A 19,174-nucleotide genomic window follows, 5' to 3' on the forward strand; every position below is an offset into this window, starting at 1 on the left:
GCCCACTGCCACTGCTCCTTTCTGCCCAAACTGCTAGGCTAACTAAGGCCAGATTGTGTCATGTGACGCACTGTCATTCTCCCCACATGGAGAGAGTCACGGGTGGGGCTGGGCCCATTTCCCCTTAAAGGGGCCAGTCACTCTGTGTTAAATCCCTTTTCCTTGCCACCTCTTGTTTTCAGGGAGAGGAGGTAGGAAATATGACAGGCAGCTTCTTCCCGGAACCTCACTGATTATAGACATTGGTGTCCTGGGAGGCAAAAGTGGAGCAAATTTCAGTTGATCATGTGGGTTGATGCCTGACCCACAACACAAAGACTCAGAGATTATTAGGCCAGAAAGGACCATTGTGATTACCTAGCCCAGGGGTGGGCACACTTTTTGACCCGAGGACCACATCGGGTTGCGAAACTGTATGGAGGGCTGGGTAGGGAAGGCTGTGCCTCCCCAAACAGCCTGGTCCCTTCCCCAGCCCCCTATCTGTCCCCTCCCACTTCCCGCCCCCTGACTGCCCCCCTCAGAACACCCGACCCATCCAACCCCCCCTTCTCTTTGTCCCCTGACCACCTCGTCCCAGGACCCCTGCCCATAACTGCCTCCCATGCCCCCACCCCCTATCCAACCCCGCCTGCTTCCCGTCCCCTGACTTCCCCAACCCCTATCCACACCCCCACCCCCTGACAGCTCCCCTGGGACTCCCACCCCTATCCAACTGACCCCTGCTCCCGGTCCCCTGACTCCCTCCAGGACCCCCAGCCCTTATCCAACCCCCCCCCCGCATTCACCACCCCCTTACCATGCTGCTCAGAGCAGCAGGAGCTCGCACAGGAGCTCACAGCCCCACCGCCCGCACTGCCCGACAGGAGCGGTGGGCCAGAGCGCTGGCGGTGTGGTGCGCTGAGGCTGCGGCGGAGGGGGGACAATGCGGGAGGGGCCAGGAGCTCAGGGGCTGGGCAGGATGATCCCATGGGCCGGATGTGGGCCATAGTTTGCCCACCTCTGATCTAGCCTGACCAATCTAAGGCAGGCCACAGGACTCCCCTGAATAAATTCCTGTTAGAGTGGAGCCTAACTTTAACAAAAACATCCACTCTTCATTTTAAAATTGTCAACAAAGTAGAATTAACCACAACCCTCGGTAGGTCATACCAATAGTTAATTATCCTCACTATTAAAAATAGTGCCTTATTTCTAGCCTGAATTTACTAACCTTCAACTTCCATCCATTGGATCCTGTTATACCTTTGTCTGCAAATTTAAGAGCCCCTTGCCAAAGTTTTATTCTTCATGTAGGTTCTCATAGACTGTGATCCAGTCACCCCCTAACATTCTCTTTGATAATCCTTCTTAAATATTGGTCACCAGAACTAGACACAGTTTCTCCAGCAGCGGTAGAACAAGTGCCAACTACAGAGGTAATATAACCTCCCTGCTCCTACTCAATATTCCCCTCTTTCTACATCCAAGGATTGCATTAATGCTTTTGGCCACAGCATCACACTGGGAGATCATGTTCAGCTGATTATCCACCATGAGCCCCAAATCTTTCTCAGAGTCACTGCTTCTGTCAAGGTTCCTTCCCCACTCTGAACTCTAGGGTACAGATGTGGGGACCTGCATGAAAACCTCCTAAGCTTACTTTTAGCAGCTTAGGTTAAACTTCCCCAAGGTAAAAATTAATTTTACCCTTTGCCCTTGGATTTCCACTGCCACCACCAAACTTTATCTGCGTTTACTGGGAAACGTAGTTTGGACATGTCTTTCCCCCAAAATCCTCCCAACCCTTGCACCCCACTTCCTGGGGAAGGTTTGGTAAAAATCCTCACCAATTTGCATAAGTGACCACAGACCCAAACCCTTGGAACTTAGAACAATGAAAAAGCATTCAGTTTTCTTACAAGAAGACTTTTAATAGAAGTCAAGGAATCACCTCTGTAAAATCAGGATGGTAGATACCTTACAGGGTAATTAGATTCAAAACATAGAGATTCCCTCTGGCAAAACCTTAAGTTACAAAAAAGACACACAGACAGGAATATTCATTCTATTCAGCACAGCTATTTTCTCAGCCATTTAAAGAAATCATAATCTAACACATACCTACCTAGATTACTTACTAAATATTCTAAGACTCCATTCCTGTTCTGTCTCCGGCAAAAGCAGCATACAGACACAGACCCTTTGTTTTTCTCCTTCCTCCCAGCTTTTGAAAGTATCTTGTCTCCTCATTGGTCATTTTGGTCAGGTGCCAGCGAGGTTACCTTTAGCTTCTTAACCCTTTACAGATGAGAGGATTTTTCCTCTGGCCAGGAGGGATTTTAAAGGGGTTTACCCTTCCCTTTATATTTATGACAGCTTCCTTGGATAAAGTTCCCCCATCCTATAAGCAGGATCTACATTCTTTGTTCCTAGATGGATAACTTCACATTTGGCCACATTATATCACATATTAGTTGCTTGTGTCCAGCTTACCAAGTGATCCAGATCATTCTGTATCAGTGACCTGTCCTACTCACCCAGTCTGTTGTCATCTGCTAACTTTATTAGTGATTACTTTATCTTTTCTTCCAGGACACTGATAAAAAAGGTTAAATAACATAAGGCCAAGAACTGATCCCTGCAGGGCCCCACTAGAAACATACCAGCTCGATGATAAATCCCTGTTTACAGTTACATTTTGAGACCTCTGTTGACCTGTAACCCCAACTTGATCTGAGTGTGCAAAATTAGATAATAAATCATGTGTTAAGGCATATTAAAAAGCTTGAAGGTAGCAAAAAAGAAGCTATTGGAGCTGTAATGCAAGACATGCAAGTAGGTTTACATAACAATCTGTGTAACAACTAAGGTGGGCTTGACAATAAGCTGAGGCCTAGTGGGCCTGTTAGTTGTTATGATAGCCTCTGTAGGAAATGTGTTTGCATAACTGCTTAACCAAACATTATAGATTTTTACAATAGTTTCCAATATGTATCGTAGGATACACAAGGACACCACAGAAGCTGGAAATAATGGATTTCTAGGGTCTTTGTGGGGATTTAGAGAAACCATATTTATGTATTGATACCACTGCAAAAAGAATGACACAAAAAGAGATAATGCTAGTAAGCAAAACCTAAATTGTGGGCCCCACATTGACAAATATGGGCAGGGGGCAGAGACCTAAATCAAAAATGGTCCCAGATGTGTGGGGGACATAAGGAAAGGGGTAAAGAAGATGTTTGCAGATTCTTAGACCTAGGTATCATGATTTTAGTTCTGTAACATGTAACAAGACTCCTAACAGAGTCAAAATTAGCTCTGTTATTACACAGTAGAGAAAGAAAGGGTTAAAGTGGTGTTAGTCACCCACACTACCAGGTACACATACCTACCCAGAGCCTCTCTCAGGTCACTGGGCTTTGGACCCCATGTCCCATGACTAGCGAGTGCTACTTAGTTGAGGGCAAGTCCCTCCATCATAAAATGCCAAGTACAGTTCTACTGTCCTTGAATCACATAACCAGAATAACAACACTTTATTACTCTTGTCCCAATAACAAAGAGACTTGGGATCCCACAGCATCCAAAGTGACCATTTGGGCAAGCAGTCCCATCATGCTAGGCGGGGTGGGTGTGCCCATGCAAACGAGATCAGCTCCTAAAGTCCTTTTCCACAGCTCAGCTCCAGATGTCAGGGTAGAGCTCATTCTGGCTCTGCTTACATATATATGTTTTCATATAATTATGCTTATGCTTGGATTTATTTGGATTTTAAATACATTTAAACAAAGTCTTCCTGTTCCTATTTGTGTGATTCACCAGTCTCACTTGATAACAATCTTAGGTCGCTCCCTGAGTAAGAAACCTGTTATTAGTGACCTGTTCAATCTGCACCCTAAACTTATCAAAGGCTACACCTGTCAGGGAGCCACTTTTTAATCCAAACCAAGTTGAACATTATTTATCAACAAAATTTGTAATCTCACCAAAAAGGGACATCAAGTTAATTTGACAGGATCCATTTTCGATAAACCCATGTTCTTTGTCATTAATTAAATTATACTCATTAATTCTCCATTGATTGAGTCCCATATCAGAAGTTCTATTATTTTGCCTGGAACCAATGTCAGCCTCACAGACCTATAATTACCTTCAGGGGTTCTCAAACTGGGGGGTGGGGCATGACCCCTCAAGGGGTCGCCAGGTTATTACATGGCGGGTTGCGAGCCGTTGGCCTCCACCCACAAACCCAACTTCCCCTCCAGCATTTATAATAGCATTGAATATGAAAATATAATAAGAAGTGGATAAATAGGTTACCTGACATAGATAGATAGATATAGATATAGATATTTTAATTTTTATAGCGGCATTCACTTCCCCTCAAAGCCAGGTTGGTTTATTTTTAACTGCTGCAGCCCTTCTTCTTTCTTCTTTAAACCCCCTGATAATAAAACAGGAGATGGATAAATTGTTAATTATTCTTATTAATAATCAAATAGTTATTACATTTATATTATTGAGGCACCCAAAGGCCCATTCAGGTCACAAATATAGACACACTCCCAGCTCCAGAGACCTGACAGTTCAAAAGACTCAAGAACAGATGCAGGATTGGAGAGGGGAGAAATAACAGAAGCAAATTCACATGGTGATGACTGGTACAATTTCCTGTTTTGTCATTATTGTTTGTTTAAGTCGCAATAGGGCTGAGTGAGGGGGAATGGCAGGATTGGGGAGCGGAGGTTGGTTAAAATAAGGAGAGGGAAGGAAGGGCAAGAGGCACACCCAGAGCTCCTCACCTGCCAAGCTAGTCACTGTCAAGTGTTTTTCCGGAATCACAACAGAGGGAGGGATCTCAAGAAGGGATTCGAAGAAGGATCAGGTGTTGGCTGCACAGATTTTTTCGGGGAGTTTTCTCCATAAAGAAAGGGCAGCATGGGAGAAAAGGGAGAGGTAAAGAGTTAAAGATGTTTCCCTTAATCCAAGTATTTGTAACAGTTCTCTTTAGGAAGAGCCTGAGGTAGGTGTGATGCCAGCCAGTCATTATTCTGAGCTATATGCCCCTTGCCTTGTGCCTGTTACGTTAATTGTCTGTGTCCCAAGAATCAAGTAAACTTGTTTCCAAGGAGTCTTCCCCCTACTGACAGCACTGATGGGCATAATGTGTGCTAAACATCCTGCTACTGCAAGAGAGGGTCATGGCCTACTCAGGAAGCCCAAAGATCTGCCTCTGCCACTAATGATCATGGTCTAGGCAGGAAACCCCAAGGTCTATTAGTAGGGCAACTGTCAATATTACAGGTGGTGCTGGGTAATTTCTCTTGTACAACGGCTGACCTGAGTGACACAACCTGGTTCTAGTGATTTGTCCTTGTCTACAATTGGGCATGTCCTACACTGGGAATTGGTCTTGTAATGATCACCTTTGGCACATGGGATTTCTTCCCTAGTTTATAAAATCATCTGCCTCTAATGTCTCCCAACTGATGTCTAATACAATATAGAATCTATGAGGGTGAGAGACAGCTTAGATACATACAGTTTGTACAGCAGTTTTTCTTCCCGCACCAGAGATGGGGTTTAGCCAATGATCTGAGGCTGTGGTAAACCTGACGTCAGGAGGGGGCTCATCACTCATATATGGTGATGTTTGTTGCTTTTGAGTTTTATTGGATGTTTTAGCTTCATACATTCACAGATAAAACCACTGATAATAACTAAAAAGGCAGATGGGTTTGCTATTGGTTCCTTCCCGCAGCTGATGCCAGTCTCTGAATCTATATATTTCCCTTCCACTGCTTTGTTCTCACTTGTCAGACACAGAGGAGCCCTGGCAGGTGTTTAGGGGCAGCCAGAGTATTGAGAGGAGGGGATAGCAAGTCAGGCTGGCAATGAAGGGACATGTCTCCACTCCGGTGCTATGGATTCTCCTCCTCACAATTCAGGTCATAGCAGGTAAGTCTCCTCTGTGTTTCACCAGGGGAGCTGGGTTAACTAGAACTAGGGTGGTAACTTTTACAGTCCGCTTTTTACCATCCATGTCTGGCTTGGAGGTTGTGATTGTTCCTTTTGGGATTGGACCTTGCCACTGTTACAGAGGCTGTTTTTACCTTGAGATTGGACTATTGCAATGACCTCTGTGTGGGGCTGCACCTTAAAACCATTCAGAGAACGAAGCTGGTGTAAATGGCAGCGACTCACTGAGCAGCGCATCTGGCTGGGAGCATGCTACAGCCATGCTGGAGGGTCTGCACTAGCTGCCTATCTATGGGTGGAGGTTAAGGTGTTGATGATGATTTATAAAGTCCTAAATGGCCTGCGACCAGTCTCTCTGAGGGTGCCCAAGCTGGTTCCCCCTTTTATAAAGGAGAGGGGTGGCGGGCAGGGTGCTCTCTGTGAGGGCTCCTGGACTCTAGGACTAGCTCACCCTTTGGGCCAAAATAGCGCAAATTTGGTGACCTTTTGGGCACACTGCATAATACACTTGTTTGAGGGGTGGGGGTTGGGAAGGACACAGGCTGTGTATCACATAATGAGAAAGGGGTGGAAGGAGTTTCTGTAGATGTCTGGCTAGCTGAGTTCCTATTGAAATGGTCACTTTATTCTGCTGGAATTTGTGTGTTACACATACCATCCGGGTGCCTAGAGCCTTGGCTAGGCGTCACTTTAGTGTTTTAAATTCCAATAAATACATCAATAATTTGGGATTCAACAGAAATGTCTGTTTGGTCCAGAATCGAACAGCTCCAAGGGCCAAGTCCTGGCTCCTCACTCCCCCATCCATTCACTGAGGCCAGTAGAAGTTTTGCATGTGTGATATGAGCAGGATTTTCCCAAATAAACCCAGAGCTGATTCCTGCCACAGAGAGGGTGAGGGGGGGTGAGGTAGGGTGCAGTGTGCAATGCCTAGTGCGCGTGAGGGTACTGGAAGTTCTTCCAGTATGAAGATTTATGCTGTGGGACCCCTTCCTCCCTCCCTCCCCCAGGGTTTCTGCTGGCACACAGAAGCTTTGAATCCTAGCTGGAGTCTAGAGAAGCCCGACCAGCACAAGCTGCATGGCAGAGGTGCTGTAGCAGGGCGTCTCACGGCCACATTGGTTTCATTCCCTCAAGGCTGCCCCTGCCCAGTTCCAGGGCTGCTCTCATTCCTCCAGCACAGAGGGGGCTGCAGGCTCTTTGCCAAGCTGTGTCCCAGCTCCAGGCAGACTTAACACTATTGGGGGGCCTAGGCCATGTGTTACAGCAGCATGTGCTCGTGCAATGCAGGGAGTGAATCTGGCCCAAAGATTCCAGAACTGATTAACAATAGGATTAAAATTGAATGTGGGACCCAGATATGATTTAAATAATACAGGGATTGTAACCTGTATGGCTGGTATTAAGAGGATGAGAATGATCCAGGTGTTTGGCAGGGGAACAAACTCCTCAGCAGTAGCTGGTTCATGGGAACCCGAGGTGCTGCTGCACCGGCTTGAGAAACTGAAGTTGAAGCTGATAATGAGAAATTTCAGTCTCAATTATTGCATTCGAGAAAAACCTGCCCTAATGTATATTTCACAGACAGCTCAGTAACTGTGTGGTGATTAGGGACCTGAGACCCTGAAAATCCTGAGCAAACCAAACCATCTAGCAGGTTACTTGGCGTTTATATTTCAAATTCCCAAGAAGCTGAAATATAATGTGCTGGGGCTAGAGCCCATGACAGAGCTGTACATGACCAGAAAGCAGAGAATTCTGTGGTGACTCCTGGGCAATCATACTGGCATTGCAGGAGATGGACAATTGTTGCTTTGTGAGGAATAAATTACGACATGATTGTGGGACAGTGTCATATAGTGATGCCAAGCACATGTTCAGCTCAATGCATTTTTTATGGATTTATGCAGCATCCCCTAGATATTTTTTATTTTCTATGGGAAATTTGAGTTTGCTTCGCATGACGCAAACACAGTGATGCAGGGGAGTATACAGGATAGGGGATATCACCATGTAGCTATTTTCCCTTTTCCTCCGTGTCCCAATCCCCCTCCATTAGCCCCGAACAGAGGCTTGCGCAGTCTTTGCTGGAAAATCGTTGTGCAATGCACCCCATATTTGTCACAGTGATAGTATTATAATATGATTATGACATAATTATGATGGATTTTATCCAAGATAAGTCATGTGAGGTGTCATTGGAAAAGTTATCATTTGCTGAATATGATTATCCTTATTGCATGCATTTATTCTTTTTTGTATCTGAAGTTATGAATACTGACTATGTATCTATACTTCAAATGTAGTTACACCTGAGTAACGCCCACTAGACAAGATGTTTTCAGTCTAGATAGTGGGTGGGAAAGGGCCTATTCAGGTTAATGGGCCATTCGGAAAAACAATAGGCCTTAGGAGATGCTTATCCTCCAGCTGGTAAGCCTTCCTGAGAACACTCCAGACAGCCTGTAAGTAATGGCTGCTATGACACTACAAAGACATGTGACCAGGCCACATGATGCTGGACTCCATCTTGGGATGTCAGTATTTTTCCATAAACTGGTCTGGGAACCAAGCTTTGAAACAAAGGGTTCGCGCCATAAGCAAAAGCTATATAAGGCAGGGAGTGACATCATCTGGGGTCTTCACTCCCCACACAATAAGACTCCTGGAAACTCCTGAGGACCAAAGACTGAACTGCAGGAAGTGCTGGACCCAGGCTAAAGGGATTTCTAGCCTGTGTATGAAACACCTGGAGATTCCCAGCTGCAAAGCAAGTGTAGCTTGTGCCTTAAGACTCTGAAGCCTGTTTGTATCATCTCTTAGGGGAAGAAGCTGCTAATTCATATCCAATCTATCTAGTATATTAAACTTAGGTTGTATTTTTGTTTATTTGCTAGGTAATCTGCTTTGATCTGTTTGCTGTCACTTACAATCGCTTAAAATCTGATTATCTTTTGTAGTTAATAAACTTGTTTTTGTTTTAATCTAAACCAGTGAGCTTTGACTGGAGTGCTTGAGGAAAATCTCTGCTTAGGTACTCCAAGTGTGCATTGTTCTCTTCACATTGAGGAGAGGTGGACCGGGTGTTAAACCCATATACTGGCCAGATTTGACCAGGGCAGGATGGTACTGCTCTGGGATCCTAGGCTGGGAAGCTGGTGGTTAGAGAACCTGTATGTAACTGCAGCTGGGTGTGTCCCTACCTGTACGAAAGCTGGTGAAAGCGCAGGCTGGAGGGCTTTGCAGTTTGTCACCGCAGTACAGTGTGAGAGGGAGCCCAAGCTGGTGGGTCAGGGGGTTCAGTGATACCCTAGTTCCAGGTGGCACCCCGGGGGGAACCCGTCACAATAGTGATTCACCATTATTGATCCACCCCAAATATGTGGGCTCCAGGCAAACATTATACAATTCTTTGGGCTCCAGGCAAACAAATGAGAAAATATCAGGGATGGACCAAAGCCACAGGTTTCACTCTCAGACCGGGATCTGAATTTACCCAACGTTCAGAATGCTGGGTGGGGTCATTATTCCAAGTTGGGCCCAAGTGGTGCAAGCATATGATAGGTGCAGTATGTAAATGTAATTGCTATCCTGAAAGGTGCTAATGGCTGCCATCACAGGGTCTTGGATCAAAAGCGAATCACAGACATCATGAAAGCTAATGGCTGGACCAAGCACACTCTATTAGTCTCAATAGACAGAACCATCAAAATCCTTTATGTAGTAAAAACATCTCCAGACAGTTGGGGCTATTGCCCAAGGCACTGGCCACATGATCAGGGCAGAGCTAGCCAGGGGTTTCCCTTGTTGCCAATGCAGGGGCCAGGATATTGGTGTTGGACTATGTCTGTTGGAGGGAGAAGACAGTAGAAGGAGTTGTGAATGTGATCCTAGAAGGGAGCAAAGAACCAAAGCCTGTTGGAGCTCGCTGGAGGGGCAGGCTGGGAATTTCTGAGCATTGAAACTGCTGGCTGTTGTTAGGTTCAACTGTATTCAGGGCAACAGAACTCTGTGTGCACTTAGCCTTGTGTCCTACTACGAGTGAACGTCACTGAGTTAACTCGATTGAAAAAAAACAACCCTTTTTTCCTAGTGCAGACCAGGCCCAAGGGGTTTCCTTTGGGACTGGACTGAACAGAGCAGCACCTAATAACCTTCCCTATGGATTGCAGCAAAGTGACTGTTTTGTATTTACTTGGCATTCAAAGAGCAGGACGGTCTGGCCACGTACTGGTGTGAACTGCACTGTTCTCTCAGCTCCATGGAGGCTCCTTAAACATGGTGTCCCCAGCTCAGCCATCCACTGCTGCAACCAGCCTGTTCCAGGGCTCATAGTGGAACTCTGCATGTAGCCGTAGCTCCTAGGTGTAGTAATGATGCCTGGACTTGCTCCCAGTCTCAGGGACAGTCCAGGGTCTTCAGACCCTGTCCTGGGGGCCAGTTCTCCCAGGCAATACCTGAGGACTGTGTGGCAGGCAGTGGCCCATCCTCACAGTCCTTGTGAACTGCCTCCCTCCCAGCAGCCAGCTTTGCCTCTCCACAACCCCCAGAAATGCAAACCGCTGTAGACACAACTGGGGTCAGGGGGTGGAACTCAGAGCAACTGGGAGAAAAGCAGCTTGCAGGGAGTGGGGGCAGAGTCTGCTCCTCATCTGGGGAAGGAGCAGCCTGTACATGCAGGGCGGAGAGGCCAGGTAGAAAAGGGAGAAGAGGAGGGGGAAGAGCCCAGGGGAGGAGTGTGGGAAGAGACCAGTGGAAGAGGGAAATGTGTGGGCCAGGTGGGGAGAGGAAGCTCTGGTAGGGAGCACAAGGTTGTAATGCCAAGCTCCACAGAACAAAAATTGTGAGGTTAAAAAAACCATCCAGTCTCATTTTTCCATCTGTCTTTGGACTTTAGATCCCCCCTCTACTCCTCTGCCAGCGTTGGGGGGAGAATCGCAGGCTGAAAAGTCACCCTTAGTGCACCCGAACTGCACAACTCCCCTGCCTGCTCAGCTGGACACTGCATTTACCCTCCCCTCACTCCTGAGACGGGGAACTGCCGTCCATTGCCCCACACTGCCTTCGCTCTCCCTCCTGGTTCAGTTCCTCTGACAGAGGAAGGGCTGACTGAGAAATAGCTTGACAGCCACTGAGCTAATTCATACAGCATGGTTCACGCTCGCACACAAGAACTTCTGATACTGTTCAGGGGTGAGTTACAGACAGAGATACTGGAGACCTTCACACTGACATCAACCACTCACATCAGCTATAATGTCACTGTAACACAATGTGATTAGTTTGGCCTTTTGCAAATAGCAACACTTCTCTGAATCCTCCCACCCCACCCCCACAACTTCTCTGTCTGAGGCTGGTAAGCACTCTCCCCGCTATAGAGGCCCCTCCTCTTCCCTTGCCTCCCTCCAGCCTCTTCTTCCAGACCCCCTCCTCCCCTCTCCGCCCTCCCTCCTGCTCCCTATTACAGTCCCCATTCTTCATCCCACTAGTCCCTCATATCCCTCTGCTCCACACCCCCACCTCTCTGCCCCTCCACTCCCCTCATCTCCCTCCTTCCTGACTCCTTCTCCAGACCCCTCCGCACCCTCCCCAGCTCTCCCTCCTACCTCACTCTAGACCCCCTCCTCTCCCTTCCTCCTGACCCAACTTTCCAGACCCCCTCCCTTCCCCTGGTCCCCTGCTCCAGACCCCCCACCCTACTCTTTCCACTCCTCCTTTCTGCTGACACAGCACCTGCACCCCATTCCCTTGCAACCCCTGAATCTGCCTCCAGCCCCCAAGTGCCCTGCTCCCCTCACTCTTCCCCTCCTCCTTGCACAGGGTCTCTGCTGCTCATCACAGTCCCTGGGTCCTGTCCAGTCCCCTGAGCCATTCAGGAGCAGCCATGTTCCCTGTGGGCTTCAGTCTCCCTGAAAACAGTGGGAGGTGGCAGCCAGCTTTACTCAGGGCGGCCTCACTCCCACATGCTGACAGACTGTAGGGTGATGGCGGCACCTCGCTGGCTTCAGCCCCAGTGACAGTGACAGGAGATGGCACCATTTAGAATAAGGGAAACTCCGTGAGTTGGCGCCTTTTATTGTGTTCTCACGAGACACGTAAAAACACCCCAAATCGCCAGAGTGGGGATAAAATGGTGAGAACTGCAGCACTGGCAGCCCTGAGTGTGAGGCCCTGAGATGGGATCAGGTGGAGTCATGAGGCAGCTCTGGGCATGTCCCATTCTCCTGGCTCTGTGCGCGGATCATAGAATCATAGAATATCAGGGTTGGAAGGGACCCCAGAAGGTCATCTAGTCCAACCCCCTGCTCAAAGCAGGACCAATTCCCAGTTAAATCATCCCAGCCAGGGCTTTGTCAAGCCTGACCTTAAAAACCTCTAAGGAAGGAGATTCTACCACCTCCCTAGGTAATGCATTCCAGTGTTTCACCACCCTCTTAGTGAAAAAGTTTTTCCTAATATCCAATCTAAACCTCCCCCACTGCAACTTGAGACCATTACTCCTCGTTCTGTCATCTGTTACCACTGAGAACACTCTAGAGCCATCCTCTTTGGAACCCCCTTTCAGGTAGTTGAAAGCAGCTATCAAATCCCCCCTCATTCTTCTCTTCTGCAGGCTAAACAATCCCAGCTCCCTCAGCCTCTCCTCATAACTCATGTGTTCCAGTCCCCTAATCATTTTTGTTGCCCTTCGCTGGACTCTCTCCAATTTATCCACATCCTTCTTGAAGTGTGGGGCCCAAAACTGGACACAGTACTCCAGATGAGGCCTCACCAATGTTGAATAGAAGGGAACGATCACGTCCCTCGATCTGCTCGCTATGCCCCTACTTATACATCCCAAAATGCCATTGGCCTTCTTGGCAACAAGGGCACACTGCTGACTCATATCCAGCTTCTCGTCCACTGTCACCCCTAGGTCCTTTTCCGCAGAAGTGCTGCCTAGCCATTCGGTCCCTAGTCTGTAGCTGTGCATTGGGTTCTTCCGTCCTAAGTGCAGGACCCTGCACTTATCCTTGTTGAACCTCATCAGATTTCTTTTGGCCCAATCCTCCAATTTGTCTAGGTCCTTCTGTATCCTATCCCTCCCCTCCAGCGTATCTACCACTCCTCCCAGTTTAGTATCATCCGCAAATTTGCTGAGAGTGCAATCCACACCATCCTCCAGATCATTTATGAAGATATTGAACAAAACCGGCCCCAGGACCGACCCTTGGGGTACTCCACTTGATACCGGCTGCCAACTAGATATGGAGCCATTGATCACTACCCGTTGAGCCCGACAATCTAGCCAGCTTTCTACCCACCTTATAGTGCATTCATCCAGCCCATACTTCCTTAACTTGCTGACAAGAATACTGTGGGAGACCGTGTCAAAAGCTTTGCTAAAGTCAAGAAACAATACATCCACTGCTTTCCCTTCATCCACAGAACCAGTAATCTCATCATAAAAGGCAATTAGATTAGTCAGGCATGACCTTCCCTTGGTGAATCCATGCTGGCTGTTCCTGATCACTTTCCTCTCATGCAAGTGCTTCAGGATTGATTCTTTGAGGACCTGCTCCATGATTTTTCCAGGGACTGAGGTGAGGCTGACTGGCCTGTAGTTCCCAGGATCCTCCTCCTTCCCTTTTTTAAAGATTGGCACTACATTAGCCTTTTTCCAGTCATCCGGGACTTCCCCGGTTCGCCACGAGTTTTCAAAGATAATGGCCAATGGCTCTGCAATCACAGCCGCCAATTCCTTCAGCACTCTCGGATGCAACTCGTCCGGCCCCATGGACTTGTGCACATCCAGCTTTTCTAAATAGTCCCTAACCACCTCTATCTCCACAGAGGGCTGGCCATCTCTTCCCCATTTTGTGATGCCCAGCGCAGCAGTCTGGGAGCTGACCTTGTTAGTGAAAACAGAGGCAAAAAAAGCATTGAGTACATTAGCTTTTTCCACATCCTCTGTCACTAGGTTGCCTCCCTCATTCAGTAAGGGGCCCACACATTCCTTGGCTTTCTTCTTGTTGCCAACATACCTGAAGAAACCCTTCTTGTTACTCTTGACATCTCTGGCTAGCTGCAGCTCCAGGTGCGATTTGGCCATCCTGATAACATTCCTACATGCCCGAGCAATATTTTTATACTCTTCCCTGGTCATATGTCCAACCTTCCACTTCTTGTAAGCTTCTTTTTTATGTTTAAGATTCGCTAGGATTTCACCATTAAGCCAAACTGGTCGCCTGCCATATTTACTATTCTTTCGACTCATCGGGATGGTTTGTCCCTGTAACCTCAACAGGGATTCCTTGAAATACAGCCAGCTCTCCTGGACTCCTTTCCCCTTCAAGTTAGTCCCCCAGGGGATCCTGGCCATCCGTTCCCTGAGGGAGTCGAAGTCTGCTTTCCTGAAGTCCAGGGTCCGTATCCTGCTGCTTACCTTTCTTCCCTGCGTCAGGATCCTGAACTCAACCAACTCATGGTCACTGCCTCCCAGATTCCCATCCACTTTTGCTTCCCCCACTAATTCTACCCAGTTTGTGAGCAGCAGGTCAAGAAAAGCGCCCCCCCTAGTTGGCTCCTCTAGCACTTGCGCCAGGAAATTGTCCCCTACGCTTTCCAAAAACTTCCTGGATTGTCTATGCACTGCTGTATTGCTCTCCCAGCAGATATCAGGAAAATTAAAGTCACCCATGAGAATCAGGGCATGCGATCTAGTAGCTTCCGTGAGCTGCCGGAAGAAAGCCTCATCCACCTCATCCCCCTGGTCCGGTGGTCTATAGCAGACTCCCACCACTACATCACTCTTGTTGCACACACTTCTAAACTTAATCCAGAGACACTCAGGTTTTTCTGCAGTTTCGTACCGGAGCTCTGAGCAGTCATACTGCTCCCTTACATACAGTGCTACTCCCCCACCTTTTCTGCCCTGCCTGTCCTTCCTGAACAGTTTATAACCATCCATGACAGTACTCCAGTCATGTGAGTTATCCCACCAAGTCTCTGTTATTCCAATCACGTCATAGTTCCTTGACATCACCAGGACCTCCAGTTCTCCCTGCTTGTTTCCAAGGCTTTGTGCATTTGTATATAAGCACTTGAGATAACCTGTTGATCGCCCCTCATTCCCAGTATGAGGCAGGAGCCCTCCCCTCACAGACATTCCTGCCTGTGCTTCCTCCCGGTATCCCGCTTTCCCACTTACCTCAGGGCTTTGGTCTCCTTCCCCCGGTGAACCTAGTTTAAAGCCCTCCTCACTAGGTTAGCCAGCCTGCTGGCAAAGATGCTCTTCCCTCTCTTCGTAAGATGGAGCCCGTCTCTGCCCAGCACTCCTCCTTCATGGAACACCATCCCATGGTCAAAGAAACCAAAGCCTTCTCTCCGACACCACCTGCGTAGCCATTCGTTGACTTCCACGATTCGACGCTCCCTACCTAGGCCTTTTCCTTCCACGGGGAGGATGGACGAGAACACCACTTGCGCCTCCAACTCCTTTATCCTTCTTCCTAGAGCCACATAGTCCGCAGTGATCCGCTCAAGGTCATTCTTGCCAGTATCATTGGTGCTCACGTGGAGAAGCAGGCAGGGGTAGCGATCCGAGGGCTTGATGAGTCTCGGCAGTCTCTCCGTCACATCGCGAATCTTAGCCCCTGGCAAGCAGCAGACTTCTCGGTTTTCCCGGTCAGGGCAGCAGATAGATGACTCAGTCCCCCGGAGGAGAGAGTCCCCGACCACCACCACCCACCTCCTTCTCTTGTGAGTGGTGGTCGTGGAACCCCCCATCTCAGGACAGTGCATCTCATGCCTTCCAACCAGCGGAGTCTCCTTCTGCTTTCTCGCCCCAGACATATCATCTGGTCCATTCTCCGCAACGGTACCTGTGGAGAGAACATGAAAGCGGTTAGTTACCTGTGTCTGTGTTACTGGAACCCGGACATTCCGCTTACCTCTTCTGGAGGTCACATGTTGCCAAGCTTCTTCACTGGCCTCTTGGCTCCTCTGTGCAGCCTGCTCTATATCTGTAGAGCTTTGTGCCCCTAGAAGCCTATCCTGAGTTTTGTCCAGAAAATCCTCAGTTTCTCGTATGCAACGCAGGGTCGTTATCTGTTGCTCCAGACCTTCAATCTTCTCTTCCAATATGGAGACCAGCTTGCACTTTGTACAGACAAAGTCGCTTCTGTCCTGTGGAAGAAAGACAAACATGGCACATCCAGTGCAGGTCACAACAGCTGAACCGCCCCCTTCCATATCACCTTCCTACTACGAGCTTCCTCAGAGCAGTTTGCAAGACGTAAGCCTCACTGGGCTCACTCCAGGCGAACTCCCAGGCGAACTCCTGCTGTGAGCTGCTCTGCTGTCCCCGCTGCTCAGCTGGTTCGTGAAGCTCTGGCTATTTTTAAACAGCCAGGCTTCCCTGACACAAACAAACAGACACCCTAATGCCCGCCCCCTGCAGGCTAGCAGCCAATCAGACACTCACTCAGGCTCTCACACTGCCCTCCCAGCAAACACACGCTCGGATACTTCCTCAGCAAGCACACAAACACACACTCGGATACTTACCAGTCCCAGGCAAACTCCTGCTGTGAGCTGCTCTGCTGTCCCCGCTGCTCAGCTGGTTCTCCGCTGCTCCACTGCTGCCAGGCGTGGACTCTGCTGTGATAACGCTGTTGAGAGGGATCCCTGCTCATTCTGACCTGCTCTGTGTCTCTCTTTGAAGGTGCTGATGAGCTGAGGCTGGCAGATGGAGGCAGCCCCTGTGCCGGGAGAGTGGAGGTTAAACACCAGGATCAGTGGGGGACGGTGTGTGATACCAGCTGGGACATGGAAGATGCTGAGGTGGTTTGCAAGCAGCTGGGATGTGGATCTGCTGTCAGTGCCCCTGGCTGGGCTCATTTTGGAGAAGGATCTGGACCGACTTGGCTGTATCGAGTTGATTGTGGTGGTGACGAGTCAGCTCTCTGGGACTGCAGTCATAGAGGATGGGGTGTAACCACCTGCCCTCATTATTTTGATACCGGAGTGATCTGCTCAGGTAAGAACTCGGCCAACTTGCCCCTGTAGGAAACTCCCCATGAGGGAGAAGGGACTGAACACAGTGAGTGACATTCCTGGTGACTCAGAACTGGACTGTGCCCTGCACTGGGGTCAGGGTGGAACTGACCAGTCTCTCCCTGAGCTCCCTTGGGCAGACTGGGGATGAGCAGGCTGTGCCATCCTCTGCGCCACTAGCAGGGGGCAGCTGGGGCAGTTGTTGTGGGGTGTGGTGTTGGCCCCATTAGCAGGTTTGTGCTGATACATGCCTGGGTACAGCCGCCCAGTGTCTCCCCAGGGCTTCACCAGCAGCTGCAACCCTGCCTGTGGCTGTGGGAGCTGGGACTGGAGCCAGGGGGGGTGAGTGCTGTGGAGTTTTCCCCAGAGTTCCCTGAGGCAGCAGGAGAGGAGCCCTGAGCCTGCACTTGGCAAGGGGGAGGGGCCAAAACAGCTGGGGTAGGCGCAGGGGGCAAAAACTGGCTATACTGCTCCACATGGCTACCCTCCTTCCCCGAATCCCCCTGCAGGAAACTCCCACATGGTGCATAGCTCTTTGCTCCACAGCCTGCCTAGCTGTCTTCCCATGCAGGGTGGGCTAGATTTACCCCCCAGCGCAATGTCATGGAGACTGCACCTGGATCCCTCTGCACTCTGCATTTGGGAATTAATGCGTATGCATAACCTGGCTTCATCAAAGCGTGTGCAAGTAAAATGCCTGGGGACAGGGCTTTGCACAGCGTGACAAACGCACTGAGAGAAACAGCCCCTGACGCAGATAAGACTTAGGGTAAGACCATGGATCGCTACATCTGGCTGAACAGCGATAACGCCTCTTTGTTCTGATTAGCTCAGTTTGCACCTTGCTTCTAGTCCCTGATCACCACCATTGGTGAGGTCACACCTGAGCGCGGGGGTCAGTGCTCTGTGTGTCTCCCCCTCACACCCTGCCACTCACTTACTATCCTCATTGTAGGATCTCCAGAAACTGTCGAGAGTGTTCACCCCAGCTCTGTACCTTCTTGGCCCCGGCTGTGTCAGCACAAAGGGGCCACAGTCACCGTAAGCCCCACCCCTTCCCACAGAAATATGCCTGGCACAATGGTGGCCTCCTCAACGGGCTCTAAACGGGAGTAACCCCCAGCACGTGGAGGTGCATTTGTAACATTGACAGACCCTGGTTGTTGGCAGGCAGGACTGACCCTGGGACCTCTGAAGCTTAGTGCTGTGGGCCTCTACTGCATAAGCTAAAAAAGCACCTGCCTATTAACCAAGGATGTAGCAGACTCATAAAAATCTAGGTGATTTCGGTGCCACTAGAGGGAGACCGAGCAGCACACCCATCAGGCATGGGTTACACATTGGCTCCCTCTCAGCCCCTGTGCCACTGGATGCTTGTAATTTCTTTGAGTTGCTTGGTGATTGTTTTTTGGGCTTTCTGGCTCTTTAAGTGGCTTGTTCCTTGTTGGAGTCGTTGCTTGTTTGGGCTTCCTGAGTGGCTGCTGCTTTTTTTAAAATTTCCTGCCGGAGAGCGTGATTGGCTCCCCGTGGCACGATCCCTCCAACCAAAAGAAAGGATCTGGAGGAGACTGTAGACTGACAGTCCCCAGGGCCAATGGGGAGAGGCCAATGCTCCAGGTCAGCCTGATTGACAAGGCACTACAGGTGAATGAGGGAAGGGAGTCAGAGAACCAAGAGCCAGGGCCAGCAGGTTCAGCACTGGTGCAAGGAGCTACCAGGGCCGAGGGTCTCTTTCTGGGCTTCATTCTGGGTTTCCCACATAAAGTGAGTCCTGCAGCCGCAGTCTCTTAGCTCATCCTGGTGTAACTGACTGAGCTGCACCGTCCTTATTTCCACTGTTTCTGTACCAGAAATGCACAAGTGCAGAGAGCAGCCAATTTGCATAATGGGAGGAGCCAAAAGCAGTAACCTGGCAGCCAAAACCCCCATTCCCTGCTGGGCCAGTTCTTGTCTCTTCAGCAGCTCTAGGATCAGAGGCGTGTGTGTGTGTGTGTGTGTGTGTGTGTGTGTGTGTGTGTGTGTGTGTGTTGGAGGGGGGAGGGCACATGACCCAGATTTCTGCCACAGTTTCCCAGCCCAGCTCGGTCACATGGTGCAGCCAGGCCCCTACTCCCTGCATGGCGGCTACCAGAACCTGTGAGCTGCAAGCTGTGCCCCTCGGGGAGAGGCAGGAGCA

The 19,174-nt window shown here is 49.3% G+C and overlaps 1 protein-coding gene across 1 annotated transcript in view; it reads left to right on the forward strand.

Annotated features, from left to right (window-relative positions):
* The window catches only part of LOC140907395 (scavenger receptor cysteine-rich type 1 protein M130-like), a 265,485-nt gene that overhangs the window by 100,149 nt on the left and 146,162 nt on the right, over positions 1-19,174 (forward strand). Inside the window, 1 exon segment of the mRNA XM_073333292.1 lies at positions 16,667-16,981. Coding sequence (XP_073189393.1) covers positions 16,667-16,981 — 315 coding nt within the window.

Source organism: Lepidochelys kempii, chromosome 1, assembly GCF_965140265.1.
Source record: "Lepidochelys kempii isolate rLepKem1 chromosome 1, rLepKem1.hap2, whole genome shotgun sequence".
Taxonomy (NCBI): domain Eukaryota; kingdom Metazoa; phylum Chordata; order Testudines; family Cheloniidae; genus Lepidochelys; species Lepidochelys kempii.